This window comes from Gekko japonicus, unplaced genomic scaffold (assembly GCF_001447785.1).
Source record: "Gekko japonicus isolate JY-2015 unplaced genomic scaffold, Gekko_japonicus_V1.1 scaffold300, whole genome shotgun sequence".
Classification (NCBI taxonomy): domain Eukaryota; kingdom Metazoa; phylum Chordata; class Lepidosauria; order Squamata; family Gekkonidae; genus Gekko; species Gekko japonicus.
The window spans coordinates 152,756-177,452 of NW_015169179.1; the positions used below are offsets into that span (position 1 = coordinate 152,756).

General features: G+C 42.2%; 2 protein-coding genes across 2 annotated transcripts; one reads left to right on the forward strand and one right to left on the reverse strand.

Moving 5' to 3' along the window:
* Positions 1–296: 296 nt before the first annotated feature.
* On the reverse strand, positions 297–11,964 carry ING5 (inhibitor of growth family member 5). Its single transcript, XM_015416062.1, has 8 exons — positions 11,756–11,964; positions 9,310–9,381; positions 7,361–7,527; positions 6,076–6,187; positions 4,175–4,268; positions 3,295–3,430; positions 1,672–1,733; positions 297–952 (listed from the first exon to the last, which is right to left on the reverse strand). The coding sequence occupies exons 1-8, from the start codon at positions 11,793–11,795 to the stop codon at positions 913–915; spliced, it is 723 nt and encodes a 240-aa protein (XP_015271548.1). The 5' UTR covers positions 11,796–11,964; the 3' UTR covers positions 297–912.
* A 2,513-nt stretch (positions 11,965–14,477) lies between these two features.
* Positions 14,478–23,535, forward strand: DTYMK (deoxythymidylate kinase). The gene is made up of 5 exons (XM_015416081.1): positions 14,478–14,672; positions 16,027–16,135; positions 17,828–17,918; positions 20,917–21,114; positions 23,357–23,535. Exons 1-5 carry the CDS (start codon positions 14,543–14,545, stop codon positions 23,465–23,467), a joined length of 639 nt encoding a protein of 212 aa, XP_015271567.1. The 5' UTR covers positions 14,478–14,542; the 3' UTR covers positions 23,468–23,535.
* The last annotated feature ends 1,162 nt before the right edge of the window (positions 23,536–24,697 follow it).

Consider the following 24,697-nt stretch of genomic DNA (forward strand, 5'->3'; position numbering starts at 1 on the left):
ATACCAAGTTTTACAGTTTACACTGGAGAGCATCTCAGTAAACTCACAGCCCAGAAATTTCACAATACATGATGTCAGATAGTTCTGTTGCTATGCTATAACAGAAATCTCTCTCAAAGCTATTTTCTTAAAACTCATCCTCCCAATTACTTATCTTCAACAGCTGTTTTATCAATGAAAATTAAACTTTAGTATTGTTTCATGAATAAATCAGATTATACTTCTATCAGGTTCACTTTTTAGATATCTTGCCTTTATTAAGCATTTTTTATTTATCATATATGAATTCAGTGGGAACAGTATAAAGCCCAAAGGTACAAATCAAAAATGAGAACAGATATAAACCTCCTGAAGTTCACTCATAGAACAAAGATTAACCAATATAGGTTATTTTTCTTTGAGATAGTGTAAAAAAAATCCACTGCCTTACAGCTTTCCTCTGAAGGAGCAAAACTGCCCACTAAAACAACAACATAAAACAATTACCTCTTTGTCAGCAGCTATAAGGTTTGGAAAGGTGGTTATTTTTAAAATCCGTCAAAAATGTTGTGCAGAATGACTATGCTTCATCAACAATGGTATTTATTTTCTTCTCCTGCAACTCCATAGCCGATTTCACAGACCTCAGTGTATGTGCAAAAATTCCAGTGCAGGGCTACCCCTTAGTACTTCATTACATTGGTTACACTGCTATGGAAGCATAACCAGAGTAGGGAACAAAATCACGGCAGTGAGTTTTCTCCAAATCTTTCTTTCCTCATTAGGACAGCTCCATTTATGCAAAAATACAACTGGCCACTAAACAGTCAAATACTAAATCAAACAAGAAGATGGGTCAGTAAAAATAAAATATTGCAATATGTAGAAATATATTAAACTTTCTCTTTCAAACTGTAATTCCTATCGTTTCTCCTACTTCTTCTTCTTCTCCTGAACACAGCGAGGACAATACCTAAGGACAGCAAAGTACAATGTTTCGGTCATATTAGAATAGAATATCTTGAAAGTGTTTCACATTTGAGAAGGACTAACTGATGCCTTCCATTTCCTCCTTCCTAACCCATGTTGCTTCTTGCAAACCGGGAATTTTTGGGGACAGCTCTTTGAGTTTTTCTAATTGCTAAAATGCTTATGTGTGCATCCCCCATATACATAAAATGAACAATGGAGAACAATTTTCATCTTTTTAAAATTAAGGCACAGTCAATGGGGTATAAAAGTTCTTGTAACAGACTGGATTGTGGTCAGGGTCTACATAACAGACAACTCTGAAATATGGTCCTCTCAGCCTGCTGAATAAATTCTGAAGGTGGCTTTTTCATGTCTATAAAAGGAGATCATAGACCATTCACAATTACAACCTGAAGAATCTATTCCTCCCATGCACATACCATCCACCAACCCTGTGCCGTGTTTTAATTCTTGTTTCTTTCTTTAAAATCACAGTTTCTATCACACATCTACATATTAGCTGTTCTTCTTCACCTCCAAAATATATTGTGTTGATTGTGTACAGCTTTTAAAATATTCCAGGTGTGGATTAAAACCTTCCAACAACAACAGAATCCTGACTCAAAATGCCAGGACTATAGGACTGAATTTTCATTGTATCTGCAAAAGTGTAACACCCCAGAAAAATAAGAGCAAAGTTTAAAAATCCATGATACTTACCATTTCCCTTTGGGTTTGGTGGTGAGATCCACACAAGCAAAATGAAACCATTCAATCGGACACTAAGTATTGGGGAAAGAGAGAAAAAAATATGACTACTATTTTTCATATAGAACTTAAACAGAAGTTTTAAACACTAGCACATTTATCATAGCATATGATAAACCTGCATTACATTCCATTTTGTCAGATTGCACATCCAGGTTGACAGCATTAACTTTTCTTATCAGATGTATTAGCAATATGGCTGGTGGGCAGCTGCTTGTTACTTTAAGGAGCAAACAACATGGTACACTGCAGTGACATATAACAAAAAGCAACATGCCCTTCTCCCTGTTAAGACACACTCTTCTCATGCCATCCTTTTTCCTTTTGAGACTCCCCCACACATCTATCCACTGTTATTACTACAGGAATCTGGACCTGTGTTTACAAGCTAAGGATAACCCTGGAATGCTGATGGGGTAAAAGCTAAAGGAAGTCTGAGCACTCCCTTCTGCCACAGCTTCCAGGACCCTCTCCCCAATGTAAATTATTCCCTCCATTTTGCAACAGGGAAGGGGCCACCAGGTTCTCATTCCTCAGAGCTGCCATGTAACATTTAGTTAATGGACAGAATTCCTACACGCTGGACAGAGACTGTCACCTTCCGGCAGAGCCCACCATCCCTTCCCCATCATCCCCAACTGAAATGAAAACCCAATACTGTCCAGGATAAAAGATATGGGACACACTTCTTTATAGAAGTTAACTTTTACTTGATAGTTCAGTTAAAGATTGCATACTATTCATTGCAAATAAGGGCTTCCAAAATGTAAAGGTAGTTTCTACCAAAGCTTGGAAACCTGGTTAAGTCAGGAGGAGCTTTTACTGTTAATGGAAAATGAAACTCCAAAATATGATGTAATCAAGTCTAATTTTGTGTTAATATATGTTACAGAAAAAGCTAAATAAACTATATAAAAAAAAGGAGGAGCTTTTACTGTTCACTTGGATGGGATTGCTTTGCCTGCTTCCCCATCCCTCTCAGTGCCCCTTTCCCTCACATAGGTACTTAGTTGCCCCTTCTCCACTTTTTCCATGACACGTCCTAGCTGAATAAAATCACAAATTCTGGAAGACATACATACTGCAATCCTACTTATACAATGGACAACCTGATCCTATGTTCCAGCTCCAAGCTGGTAAAGAACCCTGCACTACACTTTGGGTTGTGTGAGTCCTGCATTGGATCTTGACCAAAGTCCATCACGGCTACACTCATCTCTATCATGGAATAAAAATGTTGTACATGGCACTGTCAGGGCACAGAAGGAAAAATGCCAGAGGCAACCTCTATAGGTGGCATCTGAAGAGCATGAACTGAAATGGCAGCACAAATAGGTCCTTGTTTTGTTTTTTTCCTGCAGCAACTCAGACAAGGTGGAGCAAAGCTGAAATGTTTGGAATACCTTTCTCACCATATGATTCTGCATTAGATATACAGCACCAACTAGGATCTGGCTTTTAAGTAAAAACAGATCCTTTTTTTCTGAGGGAAGTATTTTGGAATGGAGTTTGACTGAGGATGAAGAGTGACAGCAGGCCCGGCCCAAGATATACTCTTGAGATCTCAAGACTTACATCTGGGTTGTCACAGCCAATCATTTCTCCATAGGATACTTGGTGACACAAGCAATATGTGGGCTCATTGGGATCCACTGGCATGTCCAGGACATCTGAAGGATGAACAGTGAGGATGGTTTCAGCTAATTCAGATCTGCAGTGGAATCAATACAAATGAATACTGAGTAAATCCCAGTGACTCTTGGTAGTTTCAAAGAGTATATTCCCTAAAACTCCTTATGAGTTCATGTGTAGTCTGAAGAGCAGATCTGACTGCTAACGAAGAAGCCAAAAGTCAAATGAAATGACGTTGAACACAAACCAACAAAAACCCAAGGGAGTGAGAAAAGAGAATTCTGTTGAAGCTGCCATTTAAAAACAAAATAATAACGTGAGATTCCTGACTCAGACTTCAAGAACACATCCTGTTCATCAGGAAGTGGTATTGAATTGATGTTCTCAACAGAAATAGGGCAAGGGAAATGATCAGTGTTAGTAAAATGCAAAAAATATCCCAGATAAGAAATTCATTAAAGCGAACATCAGTACCAACACTGCACTCTCAATATAAACACTTCAAGTAGTAAACAAAAACAACAGCAAATACATATGGCAGCTATGGCTAAGAGAAAGCAAGGCACAGAACACAATTAAAGGAAAACTACTCTGAGAATTAAAACTGTGCACCTAGGAGAGGCCTCAAAAGGGTCACATTGGCTTGGCTAGCACTTAAAATATGTTTTATTTAAGTTAATAACAGTAATTTATATAATATTTCCATAGATAACAAGTGTTTGGGCCCTTATTTAATAGTAGCCCATAAACTTTCATGCATGAGCTGATGAAATCATGGAGACAGTTCTTAGGCAAACTGTAAATTGTGGCCATCAAGTTGTACCTTCGTTTTGGTTTCTTTTTCACTGGAGCATCTTCCTCTGATGTTCGCCGGCCTCGACCCCGGGAACTTTTTTTATCTTTCTGAGTTCGCCCCTCTGAAAGACAACTATTGCTGGTTACCCATATGGCAAGGGAAAAAACCAACCTCAATGTTTTTATATCAATACCGTTTCAAAATGCCACTAATAAGTAAAACAAGACACTTAATGGTGTTTTTACATGTATGCTTCCAGACTTTATTATACTAAAGAAATCAGCAAAACGGACCCCACTTCTAATGTACTCTTCTCCTTCATCCTCAAAGCCACTTTACCACTGTACAGATGATGTATATGTGGGCAGAACCAATGGGCATAGAGGGGGAGAAAGCTTAGCCCCCATCTGCAGTTGCAACCAAGCAAGCTTATTCCACCTACCCACACACATACAAGGTGAATGCACATTTTTTTAAAATAATTTTTTATTAAAAAGAGCAAAACAGCATAACAACAGTTTCATACATGTCATAAAAATCTATCGTTACTGTAAGTGATAAGCCGAACAAAAGCTTATAAACACCACTGAACCCAACAAGTTTACACAATAATAACCTTTCTTGCAACCCTCTAATCTACGAACTAGTGAATGATGCAATAAAACCAGCTTCTATAATGGTGATCGAGCTAATGTACTGTATCCTATGAGCTTGGTTAGAAATAAAACTAAACGCTTATCCATGGGACATAAGCAGCCTTTGAAGGAAGTATGTTCTTTTCTGACATATACTGAAGCACCCTAGACCAAACTGCAACAAATCGCTCATATGCCTTTGATGTATCTGCTGCTGTAACTTGAGTGATCTGTGTCAGCTTATCTAAGATAAATAGATCCCATGTTTTGTCGTACCATGTTTTTATCTGGGGAGGAGAGCTGGCTTTCCATCCAGCCGCTATGGTTAGACATGCTGCTGCCAGAAGTTTAGATATAAGATCTTTCTGGGCCCTAGTAGCCGTGACTGCCTCCATTCTATCAAAGAGCACCAGTTTGGGACAAGCTGGTAGATCTAGCGATGTAATATCACTTATTATTCCCAGAACCTCTTCCCAAAATGCATGAATGACGGGGCACTCCCACCAACAGTGGAAATACGAGCCTGTGTTTCCACATTTCTTCCAACATTGTGGATTCAATGCTGGGTTTATTTTATGAAAATTTTCTGGTGTGAAGTACCACCACATATGCACATATGATCCATCCTAGGTGGGAGTGCTGCTTTTTAATGTTCTTCATCAAATGATATACATATCCCTGTGCATATACAGCTCATATGCATACAGTCATTGTGCCCATGTGGAAGGAATATACGGACAGAGGAAAGCACATGGCCCATCATCCTTGGTCATGAACGGGGGGTCAAGGCCTGCAGGCTGTCCCCACCAGTGTTCCCTCTAAGCTGAGTTAGTGTGAGCTAGCACACAGTTTTTTAGCCTCTGCTCAGACATTTTTGTCTTTGCTCAGGAATGACGGCTCCAGAGCAAACTCATATATGCGGTAGCCAAATCACTTGCTCACAACTTTAATGCCAGTAGCTCACAAAGTAGAATTTTTGCTCACAAGACTCCACAGCTTAGAGGAAGCATTGGTCCCCACATATGTTGTGTGTACAGGGCACCACCCATTTTTGCCAAAGTTATGGATGCTAGAATTAACATAACTTATGGCCCATTTCAGTCCAACATCCCTTATTTTTTTCCCTTTGTTCCCTGCTATGGGTCCAAATATGCTTTCTATAGTACAACCTCTCTGTGAAGCATTAGAAAACAATTCTACTGGAAAAGAAACATAGGGTACATGCATCATAAAAATATTTCCGGTCAGAACGGATTCCTCAATATGAGACCATACTAGTCATAATGTACTCACTTTTCAGATTTTGCATTCCAGGGATTTCAAAATCACTGCCTTCCAGCTTATCCTTCAAATCAGCTTCAAATCGTGCCAAGTCAGCATCCAGGCGGCGAATGTGCTTGTCTACCTACATTAGATAGAAACCACCAGCTGCATAAAATCCTCAAAAACAACTTCTGGTAGCCATGAGATTCACAGCTAGACTAGACACCTTCACTAGACACCTTCCCACTATACACCTTCTCTTATATTAATCACCCCTACATACTCACTAGACACCTTCTCCTGTATTAATCACCAGACACCTTCACTAGACACTTTCCCACTGGACACCTTCTCTTGTATTAATCACCTCTATATACCTGCCAACTTGCCTATACTAACCAAAAGCCAGTAGGAGGGATATTAGCCTTGGCTGCTAGCTGACTGTGCAGAGATTCCATGACTACTACAAATATCTCTTATAGGCAGTTTCTACTGGAGAGAGAGGAGAGCAGGGAGCCAGCTTCCCTACACACAAACTGCTTTTCTCTACAACCAATAAGGTCTGTATCAGTGCAGTTCTAAGAAGAGTATAACTGCTAAATCCATAGGCTTAGACGGGTGTAACTGAGCTTAGGGCTACATTGTATTGCCCTGTGGATACCTCTCCCAATTTGAAACCTTCAACAACTTGATGAGCACCTCTTGTACCACCCCTACACACACACACACACACACACACACACACACACACACACACACACACACACACATATATATAGAGGCACAAATCCATAGGTAGATTCACTGCATCCAACCTCTAGAAATAGGAATTTCATCATCTGGAACCTCAAAGCAGTCAAGGGTTTAGAACTGCCTGCCACCAGTTTACTAATATCTTTAACATAATAGTCATAATAAGCTCATTTTAGAGAATGTAGCTTTGGATTCTGATAAATCTGCAGCCTGCAAATCCAATTGGTTGGCAATATCTGACATTCTACTTTTAATGTCTGTTTTTGCCCTGTTGCTACCAGACAGTAAACGATGAAACAGGGAAAGATCACAACCTTGTACAGAGCACAAGTCCAGACCAATCCAGGAGGGGGTTTTTTTGGGGGGTGGGGGGGAAGAAGAGAATTTATAGTGTTAGCCTGCCTAATGGAACACCCATTCCCTTGTCAGCCTACGGCTACTTGATATGCAAAAAGACTCTTCTTTGTGACACAAGTTTCAACAGTAGACATGAGAAAAGTTGAAAGCACAGAGGATTACTTATTCATTGCAACGCACAAATACTTCATCTGTCTAGTCATACCATCTCATATGTCTGCATTGCCAGTTGCACCTTGTCATCACTGTATTCTTTACACTTCGTGTAAGCATTCTGTATCTTCTGCAAGATTTCCACCCTTTGCTCTGAGGTCATATTCCTCACTGTTGAAATGTACTGGGCCGCAAGAGCGTCAATTTCTGCCTTCTTGTCTGAAGGGCAAAAGGAAAAGGTATGCATAAGAAAGGGAAGCAGCAATTCTAACCACACTGATTAGATAATAAATCTCACTGACTTCTATCAGACATCTCTGAGTAAACTCATTTAGGATCATGTTGCATGGTTTACAAAAGAACACACTTTAGGAATCCATGAAAGAAACATCTCTCCACAGAGATTTTAAACCACAAATTTACATTTGTACAGATACTACAATAAAAATGGCTTTTGTAACAATATTAAAAGCTGCTTATTTATAAACTAAAGAGACTGTACAAACTGCATTCTGTCCACATCAGAATAAAAACTACAAGTGTAGATCTGACACAGAAGAGGTACATCCCTCCTTAAGAAAACAAGAAACCTACACACTCATTTTTATAAAGAAATGTCAGGCACAGCTCCTATATAAATGCACCCCTGGCCTTCCCTCCCCTATCCCTTCCCTCTACTCTATCTGGCAGATAGTAGTCTTGCAGTCCCTGCACAAATGCAAGCCCCACTTGCACATGGTAGAGGTGAGTGAGGACTGCATGGTCCGGCAGTGTGCACATCTCCACCCCATTCCCTTCCTGGCTGATTCCAGGGTCAGAGAACCACGTGGGGGTGGGGGTGGGGAGTCAGTTTGAGGCCCAGCACTGACCTTGTTTCAAATCAGCACCGCCAAGATCTCTCCCAGCCCCTGCTCCCTGGGTTTAGTCCTTCCATGAGCTTGGGAGCATCTTGAAAGAGAGCCCCTCCCCTCGGTGCTAACCTTTGAAAAAAATCCTGGCTATGGGGCTGTATGAACCTGACCATAAATTAAGAGCATCTACAGAGGGCCAGTTGTGTGTGCCTCTGCTGGGTGAATCAGGTGGGTGGACCTTTTCTGTTCTGGCTCCTTGACTATGGAACTCCCACCTGGCAGCTATCTACTTGGTACAAAATCATCTAAGTTTCCACTGCCTAATAAAAATGCTTCACTTTACTGAAGCTTTTTGTTGACTGTTGTATTGCTATTTTTTCTTTTCCCCTTCTGAGTCTCTAATTTTGAATATAATTTTTACTTTGACTCTGACTGTGGTAATTTCACCCCCCCTGATTATTTGAAAACTCATTTGCATTACACATTTTAATTATCTATCCACCCATTATTATCTCACACTTCTTCTAAGGAGTGCAGGGTAGCATACATAGTTATTCCTCCTCATTTCATCCTCACAACAATCTACTCCAACACCCTAACCACTACTCCAGATCAGCTGATTGCTGGCTTATTGTTATTGCTCTGTGTAGCATTTTAATACGCTTCTAAAATCTTACCCTGTCTCCTGAGCTCCTCAGCTGACCAGCAGTGACCTCTTTAGCAAGCACACAAAATCCTTGCATAGGATTGAAGGCTACAGAACATTTTCAGTACCACAATTCTGGCTGCTCGGTAATATAATAAAGTTAGTACTGTTGGTCGTGGACCCATGTCTACTTGCAAATCCACATCTTTAGCATAACTGTCTCTGACTTAAAAACTGAGCCAGAATTAAGTCATGCTGTCATGTCAAACTTTGGCAGACAACTCAAGCTGAAAACACTCCTCAGTTAGGCTTGTTCTCTCTCATGCTCAAACTGCATGGGAATGACTGGGCCGGGAGGTGAAGGACCTTGGCTATTGGCTACTTCTCACTTTTGCTTTGAAAAACAAATTGGGTAATGCCTATTCATTCAGCTCTGTGCAACTCTTAATTTGAGTACAGCACAGCATTACACGTAAGATTTGTGACCCAAGACGTTTAACACACCTTCTGTTCTCTGATCCAGTTCACGCATAAGTTGGAAGTTTCTCTGGAGCTCACAGGGGAGGTTTTCAATGCCTGAAATGCAAAAGCAGAACACCTACGGTAAATACAAAATATCTAACCAACTATAGCTTACAAAAAACATATAATCATGTCAGCCGCTGCTAGCCACTTGCTCCTTACACTGCATATGGTTTTCTGAACCAGCTAATATCCCTGGCTCAGTACTGGCACCAAAAACTGGGAAGCAGATATTGCTGGGTCCCAAGAAAATCTGTTCTGCCTAGGACCTCTGGTGTGGTGGTCCACCACCAACCTCAGCACCTTTCTTAAATATCCTCTCTGTGCAAAGTAGAAAATTCTTATGAGTCTGGAACAGGCCATCAGGGAGCACATGACATCCTGATGATGGCCTAAAGCCCAGCACATGTAAAGGCTGGCAGTGCCACCCTGAGTTACACCTTTTAATGCTGTTGAAGTCAAGGACCTGAGAATGCTGTTGAAGTCAAGGAACTGAGAAAGGCATAACTCTGCTTAGGATGCCACTGCAAGGAACTTTTTTTTCACTCTGTATTCAAGAAGGGGAAGGAGCTTTCTCACTATTTGAATACCTCTGCACATTGAACTGTGCAGTCAGCACTTTCTAATCCTGCATTTATCTGCTAATGGATGGTCATCCATCCTCCGTTCCTGGAAATTTGGATGAGGCTTTGGATGCTGTGGCTGGATGGTTGCGGTAGAGTCAACTGAAGTTAAATCCGTCAAAGATGGAGGTCCTGTACCTGGGTCATGGGGGTTTGGAGGTGGGCACCAGGCTTCCCACACCGGGACACCTCTGGTGCCGGCCCAGTCGGTGAGGAGCCTGGGAGTAACACTGGATACCTCCTTATCTATGGAGGCCCAGGTTGCTGCAGTTGCCAGATCTGCATTTTTCCATCTTAGGCGGATCAGGATACTGAAGCCCTCTCTCTCCCCCCAGGACTTAGCTACGGTGACCAATGTTCCCTCTAAGCTGTGGAGTCTTGTGAGCAAAAATTCTACTTTGTGAGCTACGGGCATTAAAGTTGTGAGCAAGCCATTTGGCTACAGCATCAATTAGTTTGCTCTGGAGCCATCCTTCCTGGGCTAAGGCAAAAATGTGTGAGCCGGAGGATAAAAAACTGCGTGCTAGCTCACACTAACTCAGCTTAGAGGGAACACTGACGGTGACCCATGCAATGATCACTTCCAGGCTTGATTACTGCAACTCGCTCTATGCAGGCTTACCCTTGAAGCTGATCTGGAAATTACAGCTGGTAAAAAAGGCAGCGGCACGCCTGCTGACATCAACGCCTGTGCAGCAGGCCCACGTCGGCATGTGCTCTGTCAGCTGCATTGGTTGCCGGTTGAGTACTGGATTTGCTTCAAGGTGTTGGTAATTATACAGCTTGGGACCAACATACCTAAGGGACCGCCTAAGCCATATACCCCTCAGAGAGCATTTCGCTCTGAAAGTCATCTCCTGGTGATCCCTGGCCCAAAGGACGTCTGCCTAGCCTGGGCTTTTTCTGCCTTGGCCCCCACCTGGTGGAACATGCTCCCTATTGAGATCAGGCCCCTGCGGGATCTTATGCAATGCCACAGGGCCTGCAAGACGGAGCTGTTCTGCCAGGCCTTTGGCTGAGGCAGTGGGCATCCACATATGCCCCCCCCCCAAGTTGTGATCTCCCACCTTCAGATAACCACCTTCAGATAACCGGCCATACCCAGTTACATCAATGGGCCGGATTCTCCCTACGGCAAGCATGACTACTGATTTTATGTTTTAATGTGTTTTAAATTTTATTGTATTTATTAAAATGTTGTAACTCGCTCTGAGCGTGTTTAAGGGATGGGCTGGATATAGATGCGAAAATAAATAAATACATTTGGTAACAGCATGTTCTATGTTTGCTCATTTTTATCAGGCATGGAATGGCAGCGTTAGGAGGGACCCTTCTGATGCAGTTCGGAGAATTGCAACTGTTGCAAGACACTAACCCATGGTGTGGAACACGAGAAAAAACACGATCCATCCCCACCCACCTCGTCGAAGCGCTCTCACACACACCTCGACTGTTTACAGGCCACACACCTGCTAAAAGGAGTAGGAACTGTGCCAGAAGAAAAGTGGCAGCCCTCAGTGGTAAGCCAACGGCCTGGGAAGCGGATCTGTTTACGACTGCCTAGGACGGGCGGTACGACTGACAGCAGGTCAGAAGTGGCCTCTAGTGGCCGAAGACAGCAGCTGCACCTTCAGCCACCCGCTCGCGGCGCTGCGACCCGTCCTTACGCGTAATAATGACGCAGCACGAAACCTCGCTCGTGCCCCCCCCCACCGGGTCTCTGACGCAAATGCAATTGCTGGCGTGCCCTCTCCCCCCCACCCCCGACCAGCCAACGCGTCCCCAAAAGCGCCGTAGTCACTCACTGTCCAGGTAGTGCTCCAAGTACAAGGCGGCCGCCGCCATCCCGCGCCAGCCAACGCCCACCCGTCGGCCCGCACTCGCTGCTGTCACCCGGGCGGCTTCGCAATGGCCGGGCGCCTCTCATTCCACAGTCATAAAGTGTCGTTGCCGATTGGTTGAGCAGTAGGCGCATATAAATAAGGGGGTGGGGCGCACTGGGGGGACCAAAAACGGGGTCAAGCCTTCTTGCCTTCCGCGGGAGGAGACGCGCCGGGTGTTTTGCTCCAAACTTCCGCTCCTCAGACACTTGGGCGTTATGGGGCGGATGCGCGTGACAGTTTCCCCGGCGTGTTGTTGCTTTAATGAAAGGCAGCCGCGGGAGGCTCAGTGTAAGAGGCGTCGTAACTACTTCCTCGGTCTTTCCCCCCCTCAAAATCCAGCCCCTCCGTTGTTTTCCCCGAGAGAGGTCTGTATCTGCAGACTCTCTACCACCACGCCTCGATTCCAACCAGTTGAGTTGTTTCGTTTACATAACCTCCAGTAAACTTGTGTAGGATTCCACTCTTAAGACTTTAAGGCAGCAATCCTAAGAATGCTTTTTTGGGAGTAAGCCCTATTGAGTAAAATGGGACTTCTTCTCCAAATAGAGATGCTTAGGGTTGCTCTCCAAGATGCTACAAAAAGGTGGTGTAAAATCACACTCCTCTACCACTTTACCTGGGAGCAAGTAGAATGCATTGGACGCAGTAGGAGTTAGTTTTGGGTAAACATGCAGGGCTGTCTCCCCCCCCCCCCCCCCAATTTCAGGAAAGGAAAAGCAGTATCCAGGGCTATTTTTGGGCAGGAACGCACTGGAACGGAGTTCTGGCTGGCTTCAGAGTTGGCCACACCCACTACAGCCAAAACCTCTGCTTGCGAGTGACCCCCCCCCCCAGTGACTCTGAGGCGGGGCCACTGGAAGGATCCAGGAGGCATTTAAATGCCTTCCTGTGCCTTCCCCAGCCTTTGGCCGGCTTGCCCGGGCTCCCCGCAGCCATGGGGCACCCGGGCAAGCCAAGGGAAGGCAGTTAAAACTGTACCCCCTCCCCTCCAAGGGCTGGCTTGCCCGGGTTCCCCACAGCCGAGGGGCGCCTAGGCAAGTCAAGGGAAGGTATGGGGTGTGGCCTAATATGCTAATGAGCTGCACCAGGGTGTGACCTAATATGCTAATGAGTTTCTGTTGTTGGGTGTGGCCTATTATGCTAATAAGTTCCTGCTAGGCTTTTTCTACAAAAAAGCCCTGAGTATACCAAAATAAATAAAGAGTCCTGTGGTACATTAAAGACCAAACAATTTTTTACTCTGGCATGTGCTTTCATGGTCTAGAGCCCATTTCAGTAAACTAATATATGTGAACATTATAGAGGAGTACAATTGATTATATAGGTCTTGATTTTCTTTTGGTTGGTGTTTGGGCAGAAAAGTTTTGTGTTTTTTTTTTTGAAGGGGGGAATCCTGAGAAGGCCCAGCTCCTCATCCCTAGAATGTAAGTATGTAGTACCAGCATGCTCAAGGCTCCATCACCTGCTATATTAAGGTACTCACTTGGGGAGGGGAAGGAACCAGTTTTCTTCCTCTGCCCAGCCTGTCTGCAGTCCCTCATGGGCCCCTACTCTAATTCCATCTGGTTCTCCCAAACTGGAAGAGGACCTGTGGCTCAAGGGTAGAGCAAATGCTTTGCATTTGTTTCAGCTTTGTTCCAGCTTTTTTTCATTGATTTCAATTTCTGCTTCCTAATTCTATTACATTGACTATTGGATGTTAACATAATCCACCTGGAGTCTCATCAAGAAAGGGGGACTGTAAATAATGTAAATAAATAGTTAATCAATACAGAAGGTCCCAGATTTAGTCCCCAGCATCAAGTGGTAGCTAATGTGAAAGATCTGAGAAGTGGAAAAGCTGCTGCCGGCCAGCATAGACAATACTGAGCTTGACAGGGCAAGGTGGTTTTCCCCAAGAAAAGCAGTTTCATGTGTATTCGGCTACAAACTAGCGGAATCACCGGAGTGTTGAAATTGCAGCCTACAGGTTCTGGTCAGAAAACTTTTACTTAACTTTTGAAAGGGATTTCACATAATCAGCAGTTTTTTAAAAAATGTCAGAACTTTCAGTATGCCAGTATTCCTTGTCAGATCCAGTTAGATGCCCATGAAAATCACACTAAAAAGGTACACGCAATTTCCGAAAGCTAATCTTGATTTTTTTTCAGATACTGTCAGAAGCCACACATTAACCTGCAAGACGCCCACTGGTGTGTGGGGAACTTTTCAAATACCATCTCCAGCTGTCTGAAAAATTACCTTCCGTGGTTTAGCAGCACATTCCACCACACATAAATTCAATGGGGCTTATGCCCAGATAAGTAGGCAGAGTTCTTTAGGTTGCCGTTCACAGCGAAATATGCTTAGGTGAGATTAAGATAAGGACTGATTTCGGCCTGATTAGCAACAGACTATAGTGGAAGTAGTGCCCGGCGCCTTAATTCAAGTAAAAACGCTAGACTTTCCTCCACTCTCGCCGCACCGCCTCGATGTTTCGCTCTTCTATCGCGAGGGGAGAAAAAGCCCGCCCCTCCCACTGTTTCCAGAAATCATGCTGGGTCGGCCTGCGTGCCTTCAGCGGCTTCTTCTACGCTTTGGTCACCATGGTAACACCATGACCGCTCTAGTTGCCGGGAGGACCGCTTTCTATGGCCGCGTCCAAGTGCGGGAGGTTGCTCCGGTTGATTTCCCGCTCTCTTGCTTCTCGGGTGGAAACTGAGGTGCGTCATGGCCGGCAGACGAGGGGCGCTGATCGTGTTGGAAGGAGTGGACCGAGCCGGCAAAAGCACGCAGAGCCGGAGGCTGGTGGAGGCCCTGCAGGCAGGGGGGCACCAGGCCGAGCTTCTCAGGTTCCCGGGTATGTGTGGGCTACAGGGGCGACTGCAGAATTGAAGCTTGTCTTTGCCTGTCCTGGCCAGTTGGAATTGTTGTATAGAAGTAGTAGTTGCCTGGAACAGCTGGGTGGTAGGCTGACCATATTCCTAGCACTTGAGGAGGGGGGGGGGGGCGGACTTTCACTTACCGAGTTTCTGCTTATCATGGAGATGCGAATAGAGGAATCTTGACAGCGAAGAGGAAAGGTGGCCGCTCTAATGTGTTTTGTGGATACCGGTCCTAGGTTTTAAACAGCTTTGGGTTTAGTGGTGTCACACTAAGAAACCCGGAGCCTTATACTTCCCTTGACATCACATCTGAGGATTGGGATACATATGTGAACATTGCAGTTGTCTTCTGAGTGCCGCCACCCCCCACCTCTTCATTCCTTTGTGTCTCTTTGAAACCGTAGTATGAAACTGCAAGTCTGGCAAGAATTCACCCTTCTTAATAATATGCTATTCAACATTTTATGTGCAAAGCTTCCTAAATTATTCAGTTTTGCAAAATTTGCAGAATCCCAGAAGAGTGAGAGCCTTCTTGATTTTATCATCCCCTAAGGTGGGGGCTACAATAGAGAATGGATGTGTGTGGGCAGTTGATCTTGCCTATTTGTACAGTGGTACCTGCAGAAGGCCCTACTCAGATGAGCAAAGCTGACATGGTGTAACAGAGGGGGAGAGGGAGTCTTGCAGATATTAGGGTCCAAGGCCATGAAGGGCTTTGCATGTGATAGTCAGTACCTTGAATTGAACTTAGTAACTGATGAATAGCACATGGAATGACTAGAACAGGAGTAATATGCATGCTCCACTGAGCTGCAGCATTCTGCTCCAGCTGGAGTCTCCGAGTCGACTTTGAGAGGAGAACCATGTATAGTGCACTACATTAATCTAGTGTCAATCGTGGATCTAAGTGGCCAGATCAGCCCAATCTAAACTGAGTTAGACTAAACTGAGTTGGGAGAAAGTTTTTTGCAGCTGCATTAACTTGCTCCTCCAGGAGTAATTGTGGATCCAATATGACCCCTAGGATCTTAACTGAGTCAGCATGGATCAGCTGAACACCATCAAAAAGTGCATCAGAAAGTTCATGTACTTCAAGATCTGCATTGTTCCTGTGGGTCAGTGGAGTTTAGGAATACCATAAGGGGGCAAAGTGGTCATCCACAGTAGGAAAAACTGGAATTGGTTGGAATGGCTGCCCCCTCATAAGACTTAAGGGTCCTTAACTTTTCGTTGAAACTGTGTGTCTGGATATAGGCCATTGTTTACAAATGTGTCTGTTTGGGAAAGAAAACAGGATTTATAGAGGTTTGACTTTACTTTTTATTGCAGAAAGAACAACAGAAATTGGACGGCTGATAAGTTCCTACTTGGAAAAGAAAAACAACTTGGAGGACCACACAGTGCATCTACTGTTTTCTGCTAATCGCTGGGAGCAAGTGTAAGGAGAATTCTTGTTAACTAAGAGTATCCAGACAAATTTTAGGCCATTAGCATTAAGCATTTACTTTTGAGCAGGGGTCTTGTTGTAGAAAAAGAGCTGCCGGAGCTCATTAGCATAACTCATTAGCATAACTTATTTGCATATGCCACGCCCCCTGACATCACCGGAAGTGACAGAAGGCCACACCCCCTGACATCACCGGAAGTGTGTCAGAAGGCCCGGCTACTTACCCTCCTGCTTCATCCTCATTCCCAAACGGAATGAGGATCGAAGCAGAGGGCGGGGTAAAGAAGGGGGCGGGGCTTCACCACGTGACCGCCCCGCCCCCTAGATGTTCTCTTCCGGAGCTCCGTACCTGAGAGCTCCCCCCCAACTAGAGCCCTGCTTTTGAGGCTTGGAAGAATTATGAATTCAGGGGTGTCAATTATTGAAATTTTGTATTTTCCTGTACTCTAGAAATATCAGATATTCATTCTTGTATCAGTCTTTACTGGAGCAAGGATAAGCCTATCAATTTTTTAAAACCAGATTTTTTAAAAAAAAATTAAACCCAGAATGTCTAATTATAGTTGAATTATTCCCACAGATTTTTTTCATTGTAGATTTCTTTTCTACAGTCCTGATATTATTTATTAATTTATTTTTCGCATTTATACCCCGCCCTCCCCGATAGGCTCAGGGCGGCTTACAGAGGCAAGGCAAAACCTTGCCATAATAAAACATAATATACATAATGATTTAAAAACATATAATAAATCTTAAAAACATCCCGAATTAAAACATGGTGCTCAATAACTTGCATAATTCCAGAGATGGCAGATCGTAGGTCCGAAGTTCCGAGTGATACTTCCCATGGCTCAATATTAAGATGTTTTTTCGGGGCTTCATCCAAAACAAGGCGATGGTGGTATAGTAAAGGCGGCGGCTCCTACTCAAAGGCCTGGTGGAAGAGCTCTGTCTTACAGGCCCTGCGGAACTGCATAAGATCCCGCAGGGCCCGGATCTCCCCTGGGAGCGCATTCCACCAGGTAGGAGCTGCCACCGAAAAAGCCCTGGTCCTAGTAGCAGCCAGCTTGGTATCCTTGGGGCTCGGGATGGCTAACAAATTTTGGGGCCCTGACCGTAGTGCTCTTGGGGGAACATACGGGGAAAGGCGGTCCCTCAGGTAGGCTGGACCCTGATATAGACATTACATAAGTCTAGAATGCATATCCATAGTTGATCCATAGTTAATGTGTAAATTTCTAATCTGGGTTTGTTTGCTTGCTTGGAATCTGTCTGTTCTTTTGAGAAGAATAGGAGTTTGTGCTCCCCGCATTTCCCCTATTTATGGTCCATTGATTGTCTTATGTGGAGTGGATGGGTTTGGCCACCAAATACTATGAAAAGATGTTAATATTTTGGTGTTTTGTTTCATGGGTATTCTAATTACATGTTTTGAGGCTGAAGCTATAATGTTGTTCCAGATTAATTAGATGGCTTGGAAAGTGGCATAGTTTTATCCTATGCCTAGCAGATTTTTTATTTGAATATCTGGGATTTGATCAAAAGTTAAACTGCTTGATTTCTTAATTCTTAAATAAGAACTGTAAGAGAATGACATTTTACAGAAAATGAAACTAGTTTCCTTTTTTTCAACCTTTCTACATTTTAGCTTTTATCTAATAGTGTTGTTTCTTTCTCTTCCAGACCATTAATTAAACAGAAGCTAAATCAAGGTATCACTCTGGTAGTGGATAGATATGCTTTTTCTGGGGTGGCCTTCACAAGTGCTAAGGAGGTAGGTGTCAGAATTAAAAGTAACAGTCAAAAGTCTCCTGACTGGCATGTATCCATTACATGCATTTTTCACCACATTGACTTGGATGGTGTTTAAATAATTCAGCATAATAAAAAGCTTAGCATTAAAAAGAGTTGAATCAGCCTATGGTGATGAAATCAGGTTCAGATCTCTGCTAAACCACACAGCTTACTGGGTGGCATTGGACACATTTTGTTTCTTAGCCTGTCCTAACTCATGTGCAAACTAGTCTTGTACATGTTTATTCCTTGTGTTCATTGTTCATTGAGCAAGTCTGCATAGGATTACAGACATAATTGTAAGTGTAAAATACAAAAAATGTATTGGTTGCATGTGGATATCAGAGTTTATAAATTGTGATCTGATTAGGTGGTTTGGTGTGATATCTGAATGCGGACTGTGGTTTGTTGAGTGCTACATGGGGATTCTAAATCATGGTTTCTACATGGTTTGTTAATTGCGATTTGTACTGTCTGTGGTTTGCCATACCATCTGAGTCCAGAGGAGGTATGACTTGCCATAAACTTCTCTCTCACCCCCTATATTTGTTACAAGCAGGCTGTTTATGTAGTAAAGCTTTGAGAGCAACTTGCTTAATAAATACAGGTACTAATTTTCCTGTGATGCTGAACTGTGTTAGTATTTTCTCATAATGTGTAGTTTGTCAGTCATTGGAGCTAAGTTAAATAGTAAGGGAGACAGTGGACTTTAGCCAGTGTTTCTTGGAAATCAATATCCTTTAATCACTAAACTAGCTTTACTTAACTCTATGGATTTGAAAAGGTAACGGGGGGGGGGGAGGAAAAAAGTGGCCTATTTCTCATCTGTTGGGATGAATTCAATTGAAGTATAAGGATCAGTCATTAGTCTGTAAATGTAATTGTTCCAATCACTGATGAACAAAAATCGAATTCTAAATCTAAGAGCCGCTAGCCAGGCCAAATATATAAGTGATTAAAGACCAGTTTTTAATGTAAGGGCCATAGAGCGTGTTCACCTAGGCACCTCAAAATTGTTCTCAGGAATTTGAATTGAATTAATTCAATAGAAGTAGCTACTTGTACCCAAACTGGAACTGCGTGTAGCAGCAGCTGATTCGTAATCTTAGTGGTAAATAATTGGAGTGCCACTGGAATATACTACGTTCTCATAAAAAAGAATTTTATGATTGCTCCAACCGCCATTTGGCCTTAACTAGGATAGATTCAGTATGCAATTTCTAACATAATTTGTCATCAGAAATGACCCCTAGATATCTATATGATCGCTCTTGTTCAATTTTATATTCTCCTATCACCCAGCTATTTAGTGGGTGAGAGACAGTTCCAAAGGAAATGATTTTGTTTTTATTGATATTTATAGACATTTCATTTTCAGAAAAATAGCAAAATAATGCCTGCAAGGCTCTTTTTAATCCCACCTTTATTAATGAAATAATTATCATATCATCTGCATATAACAGAGTAGAATTTTTTTCATTGCCCAGTTTAGGAGTATGAACATGTACATAAGGTGTACTTGACCTGGATAGTCCAGGCTAGTTCGATCTGTTCAGATCTCGGAATCCAAGCGGGGTTGGCCCTGGCAAGTATTTGGCTAGGAAACCTCTAAGGAATACCAAGATCGTGACACGGAGGCAGGCAATGGCAAACCACCTCTGAACATCTCTTACCTTTAAAACCCTGCAGGGTCGCCATAACTCAACTGTGACTTGACAGTACTTTCCACCACTAACACATAAGGCGTGGTGGTTAGAATACTGGACTAGGAATTGGGTCTCCCAGGTTCAATCCCTGGTATCTCTAGTTTAAAGGATCAGGTAGTAGGTGATGTGAAAGACCTCTGGCCTGAAACCCTGGAAAGCCGCTGTCAGTCTGAGTAGACAGTACTGACCTTGATGGACCAACGGTCTGATTCAGTTTAATGTAGTTTCATATTCTCACTCTGCCATGGAAGCCTGCTGGCTGACCTTGGACCAGTCACACTCTCAGTCTAACCTGCCTCACAGGGTTGTTGTGAGAATTAAATGGAGAAGAGAATAATATAAGCCACTTCAGGCTTGAATTGGGTAGAAAGATGGGTTATAAATGAAGTAAATAAATACATTTTAAGCAGACATTGTCATACAAGTCTTCTGATTGGCTTACAGAATGGCTGAATGATCCATTTAAACTAGAACAGGAATGTACATTGTTTGACTTAAGTTGTAAGTCAAACTCAGCTTCTAAACACTTGTGTCATTTTATTATTTTTAATCACTGATTATACTTCACAATTTTTATTATGCTCATCCTCCCATAGTTGTGAAATAAACATACATTTTCCAAATAAGTCATTTCAGTTGAAATACTGACTCTCCTCAAGATACTCACTAAATAGAAACTTAATCCGGGTCCAAACAATCCATCCACTGAACATACTGCCTCTTGTTTTGAAAGTTTCTGCATATATCTTGTTTTCAAATATGTACATTAATGTTAGAACATTAGGGCCAATCGAGGTGTGCCGGGGCATCCACATTTCTTTTTTTTCTGTGTCCATGTGTTTCTGTATAAAACAGTGGATGGAAACAGAAAACAAAACGCACAAATGAAGGAAGATACTCTGTACCTTAGTAACATAAATAGATATTCATTTATGTCCCTATTGCATCAAGTTTGCTTTTTTACAATTACTGAATTGATCGGAAGGCAAGGTATGCTATGATACCATAGTTGTGAATCCAGCCTAGGTTATTCTTGATAACTGTAATGACTTTTTCACTCTAGCATTTCTAAGGTCTTGGGCAACAATTCTGGTCACAGGTAAGGTGCTTAGCTTCCACTGGGTATAAGAAGCCTACATACAGGAGCAATCCTAAACAAGTATACTCAATGGGATTTATTCCTAGGAAAGTATTTTTAGGATTAGAGCTTTTGTTTTCTATTACATCAATTTCATTTTCTTGTTTCCTACACCTCTGATTTTTCTCTCTCAGAGCTTCTCCTTAGAATGGTGTAAGCAACCTGATGCAGGGCTCCCAAAGCCAGACTTGATTCTCTTTCTTCAGCTGTGCACATCAGAAGCAGCAAAACGTGGAGACTTCGGAAAAGAACGATATGAGGAGAGCTCTTTTCAGGAGAAAGTTCTACAGAGCTACTACCATCTGATGAAAGATAAGACTTTAAACTGGAAAGTAAGGGGGAAATTCATAAAGTATGGGGCATTTCCAAGCCAAAATTGTTCCTCTAGGGGACTTAAATATTTACAGCCTTGAGGGGATCTAATTGTGATGTATGAATTTGCTTTGCATGCCTAGATGCCTGAGATGAAGAAATTGCCAAACTGTCAGTCAGCTTCAAGGCAATGCAGTTTGGCATAACAAAAGCAGCTGGGACAAAAACAATATATAATGCCACCTCAATGAATGGAAAAGTAATCGATAAACAACATTAAAATTATATTCGGAAAAGGAAATTATAAGTGCGACAGAACATTGACAGGATGATTGCCCCATACCCTTGTCACATTGAGTGGGTGGCTGCCCCTGGCTTTTATTTCTCCTGTTAGTTTCTAGCCCTCTGTGAACACTCCATGCATTGACATTAATGCACGTACAGTGGGGAGAGTGGGCACGAGCATGCTGACTCCACCCCCTCTTTACCTGTGATTTCTGGCTTGTAAGCACAGTCTAATGCTCGTTACAAAGTGTACAAACATAGGCTTTGTCCCCTTGATTGGGAACACTGCTTTCTTGAATATTTCTGGTTGTTGGGATGGGGCCCACATGTGCACACTTTGTACACGTGTAGACACTGTGCCCAGTAAGAGGTTAAGGTGCACGTGCCTCCCCCCCTCTACATGCATTGATTTCAGTATGCAAAATGTCATCCATAGAAGCTTCTATGTGCGTATTCTTTCCTTGTGTGTTCAGGTAAGAAAATGGAGTATATAGGTAGCAGTCATGAGGACCACTGGTGTAGAATGGCAGCTGTGAGTGTAGTATCTCTCTTGTAGCATTAATGACAGAGAAAGGACAAAGTCACCATAGTCAAGTTAATTCTAAGAAAGCATGCAAACAAAAACTTGTTTTCCATTTTAGAGATGTATAGCGCTCTGGTGGCTGTGCTCATAGTCATCAATCTTCTGTCCTTAACAGGCTATGGGCTCTTTCTTTTTTTTTTTACCCAAAACATTTTTATTGGTTTTTTCAAAGAAACAGAGAACAGACAAATTATCAAATACGAAATCGGAACAGTTACAAGAACAGTAGGGTAAATACGGTGCAGACAGGTTCAGAACAGTTTTGTCTATCTATTGATGTGCAATCAAATTGAGTATACGCATTTTGATTTGGTTTTGTATTAAATCCAATTAGGGAGGACATGCTATTCGCTATTGGTAGACTTATACAAATTACATCAAAGCATAATACAGGTATAGCTGAGGCTATGGGCTCTTTCATGCTAGAAGAGTAAATGAGCCATGTACCAGGTGCTATAGCATTGCATTTCCCTGGGCTGGAAGTTGTGGCACTTCACTTTTGTGGCACTGTGAGGTGGCTGATGTAGAGTGAAGCTGTGCTGCTCCCTCATCTGGGGTGGGGGATGGGAAATGGAAGGAGAGGAGCAAACTGCAAAAACAGTGTAGGTAAACTTAAGCCATGTGTGGTCCACCTTTCCGCAATTTATTTTTTAGATTTTTTTTTTAAATTATTCCACCTTTGCACTCAATTAGGTTCATCAAAATGGCGATAGTGACAAACAGTTTAAAAAGATGATAAAAATCAACTTTAAGAACAATACGTCTAAATAAAACAACAATAAAAAAGTAGACATGAAGGAGGGTCAGTAAGGGAACACCACATGAAACAACAGATGTCTTCACTCATTAGTGGAAGATGGGTAGGTTCATACAGGAGTTAGCAATCTAAATCTAAAAATTTATTCTGACTGATAAAATTACCAAAAAAATTTCAAAGATTAATTTTAAAATATTTGAAAATACATTCCTGATCTTTAATAGTATAACACTTTTATTAGCATTAGATAGGAAAATATCTTCTTAAAAGAAGAAGATAGTTTAGCCTATTGAATTTATAGATTGGTGAGTAGTGACTTTAATTTCATATATAATTTTGGAATGGGGGTTTTTTTGCCCTACGGAAAGAGAATATAAAGTAACAGCATTAGCTTAATCAGCAAATCCACATTTGCAGTGATGTTTTTAAATTTATTAATAGTCTAGAATGATTTTTCAGCAACCATGTGCAAGTGGGAAAATGTTCAGTCTTCGCCTTGATGGAATAGAAGTAAAATAAGCCATTCAGTATCACTATTATCTTTTTAGATGTCAGGAATTCTTCCACTGATATTACTTTGTTCGTTGAGCAATGTGTGAAGATAGTCAACATTTTCATGTTTTTAATTTGAACACAGGTTATTGATGCTTCGAAGAACATAGAAGATTTACACTATGAAATTAAATCCTTTGCAGAGGAGGCCATGCAGGAGGCTCTACACACACCCATAGGAGAATTGTGGAAATAGGTCTGGTCTGCCAGTTCATCTTTATGGGTCAATCTTCATGTAGCCAATACTTCCACTATTCAACTTCACACACCAAGTGTTTGCCTGTAGTTGCTTCTACAGGCCAGTAGGACTTGTTAGAATCTTGATATATATATATTTTTAAAAATCTAACTTCCTTCTACCTATTTGGTAAAATAAACTCTGATCTTACCTTGGAAGCAATTTTGGAAGAACTTTTACTGGAGCAGTTGTATGAACATTGGACCAAGACTGTCTTACTTGTTTACAGAAATTTATGCTTCAACAGAGAATGGCTACTGTTTTCTAAACCCATAATTTATATAAATGCTTAAATTCTTTTGTTGGAAAGGGGCAAGAAATGTACCAATAAATGTCTTTTAGTCACGTAGATATCTTCTAAATTCATTATGTATTTGAGAGGATGGCCTAAAATACCTTGGAAAATGTCCAGTGATGGTTAAACTTGAAAGTTTTCAGTCATATGGAGCTGACTTAGGGCCTCTTCACATGTGCTTTTTCCTGCCCAAGGAGTATAGATGCATCAGCTTCTCAACCCATGAGACTGGAGCAAACTATGTGTACGCCTCCCTTCGTGAGCAAATGGTATGTAGCACTCTCTGTATTCTTGAGTAAAAACAGGAAACCTAATAAGTTGGGGGGAAATCGCTATTTAATTTCTCATCTGATGCATTGTAAGATGTATATAAAAAGGCATAATCTCTAAACACTTCCAGAATTTGATCTGGAATGCATATTTCTTATATGAAAATTACCTCTTTGTAAGAAAAAAGCCCTCCTGATCTGGATAGCCCAGGCTAACCCTGTCTCATCAGATCTCAAAAGCTAATCAGGGTTGGATGAGAGACCACCAAGAAAGTCGAGAGTTTGCTATGCAGAGGAAGGCAGTGGCAAACCACCTCTGAATGTCTCTTGCCATGGGGGTCACCATAAATTGGCTGCAATTTGATCCCCCCCCCCCCGAAAAGGGGGAAAGTAATGTGTGATGAGGCCCTGGGGTTGAATGGAGACATAGAGAGCTTAGAGAAAAATAATTTATAAAGGTTTGAAATCTTGTGCCAACTCCATATGCATCTGTGTGAACTTTAGAATTGCTTTTGCTCCAATAGACCAATGCCAATGTAGCTCACCAGCCTTTCTCCAACAGAAGCTAGGCAAATACTGCTGGTATTTCACAAGCAGGGTCCTTGTGTGATAGCCTTTCGATGT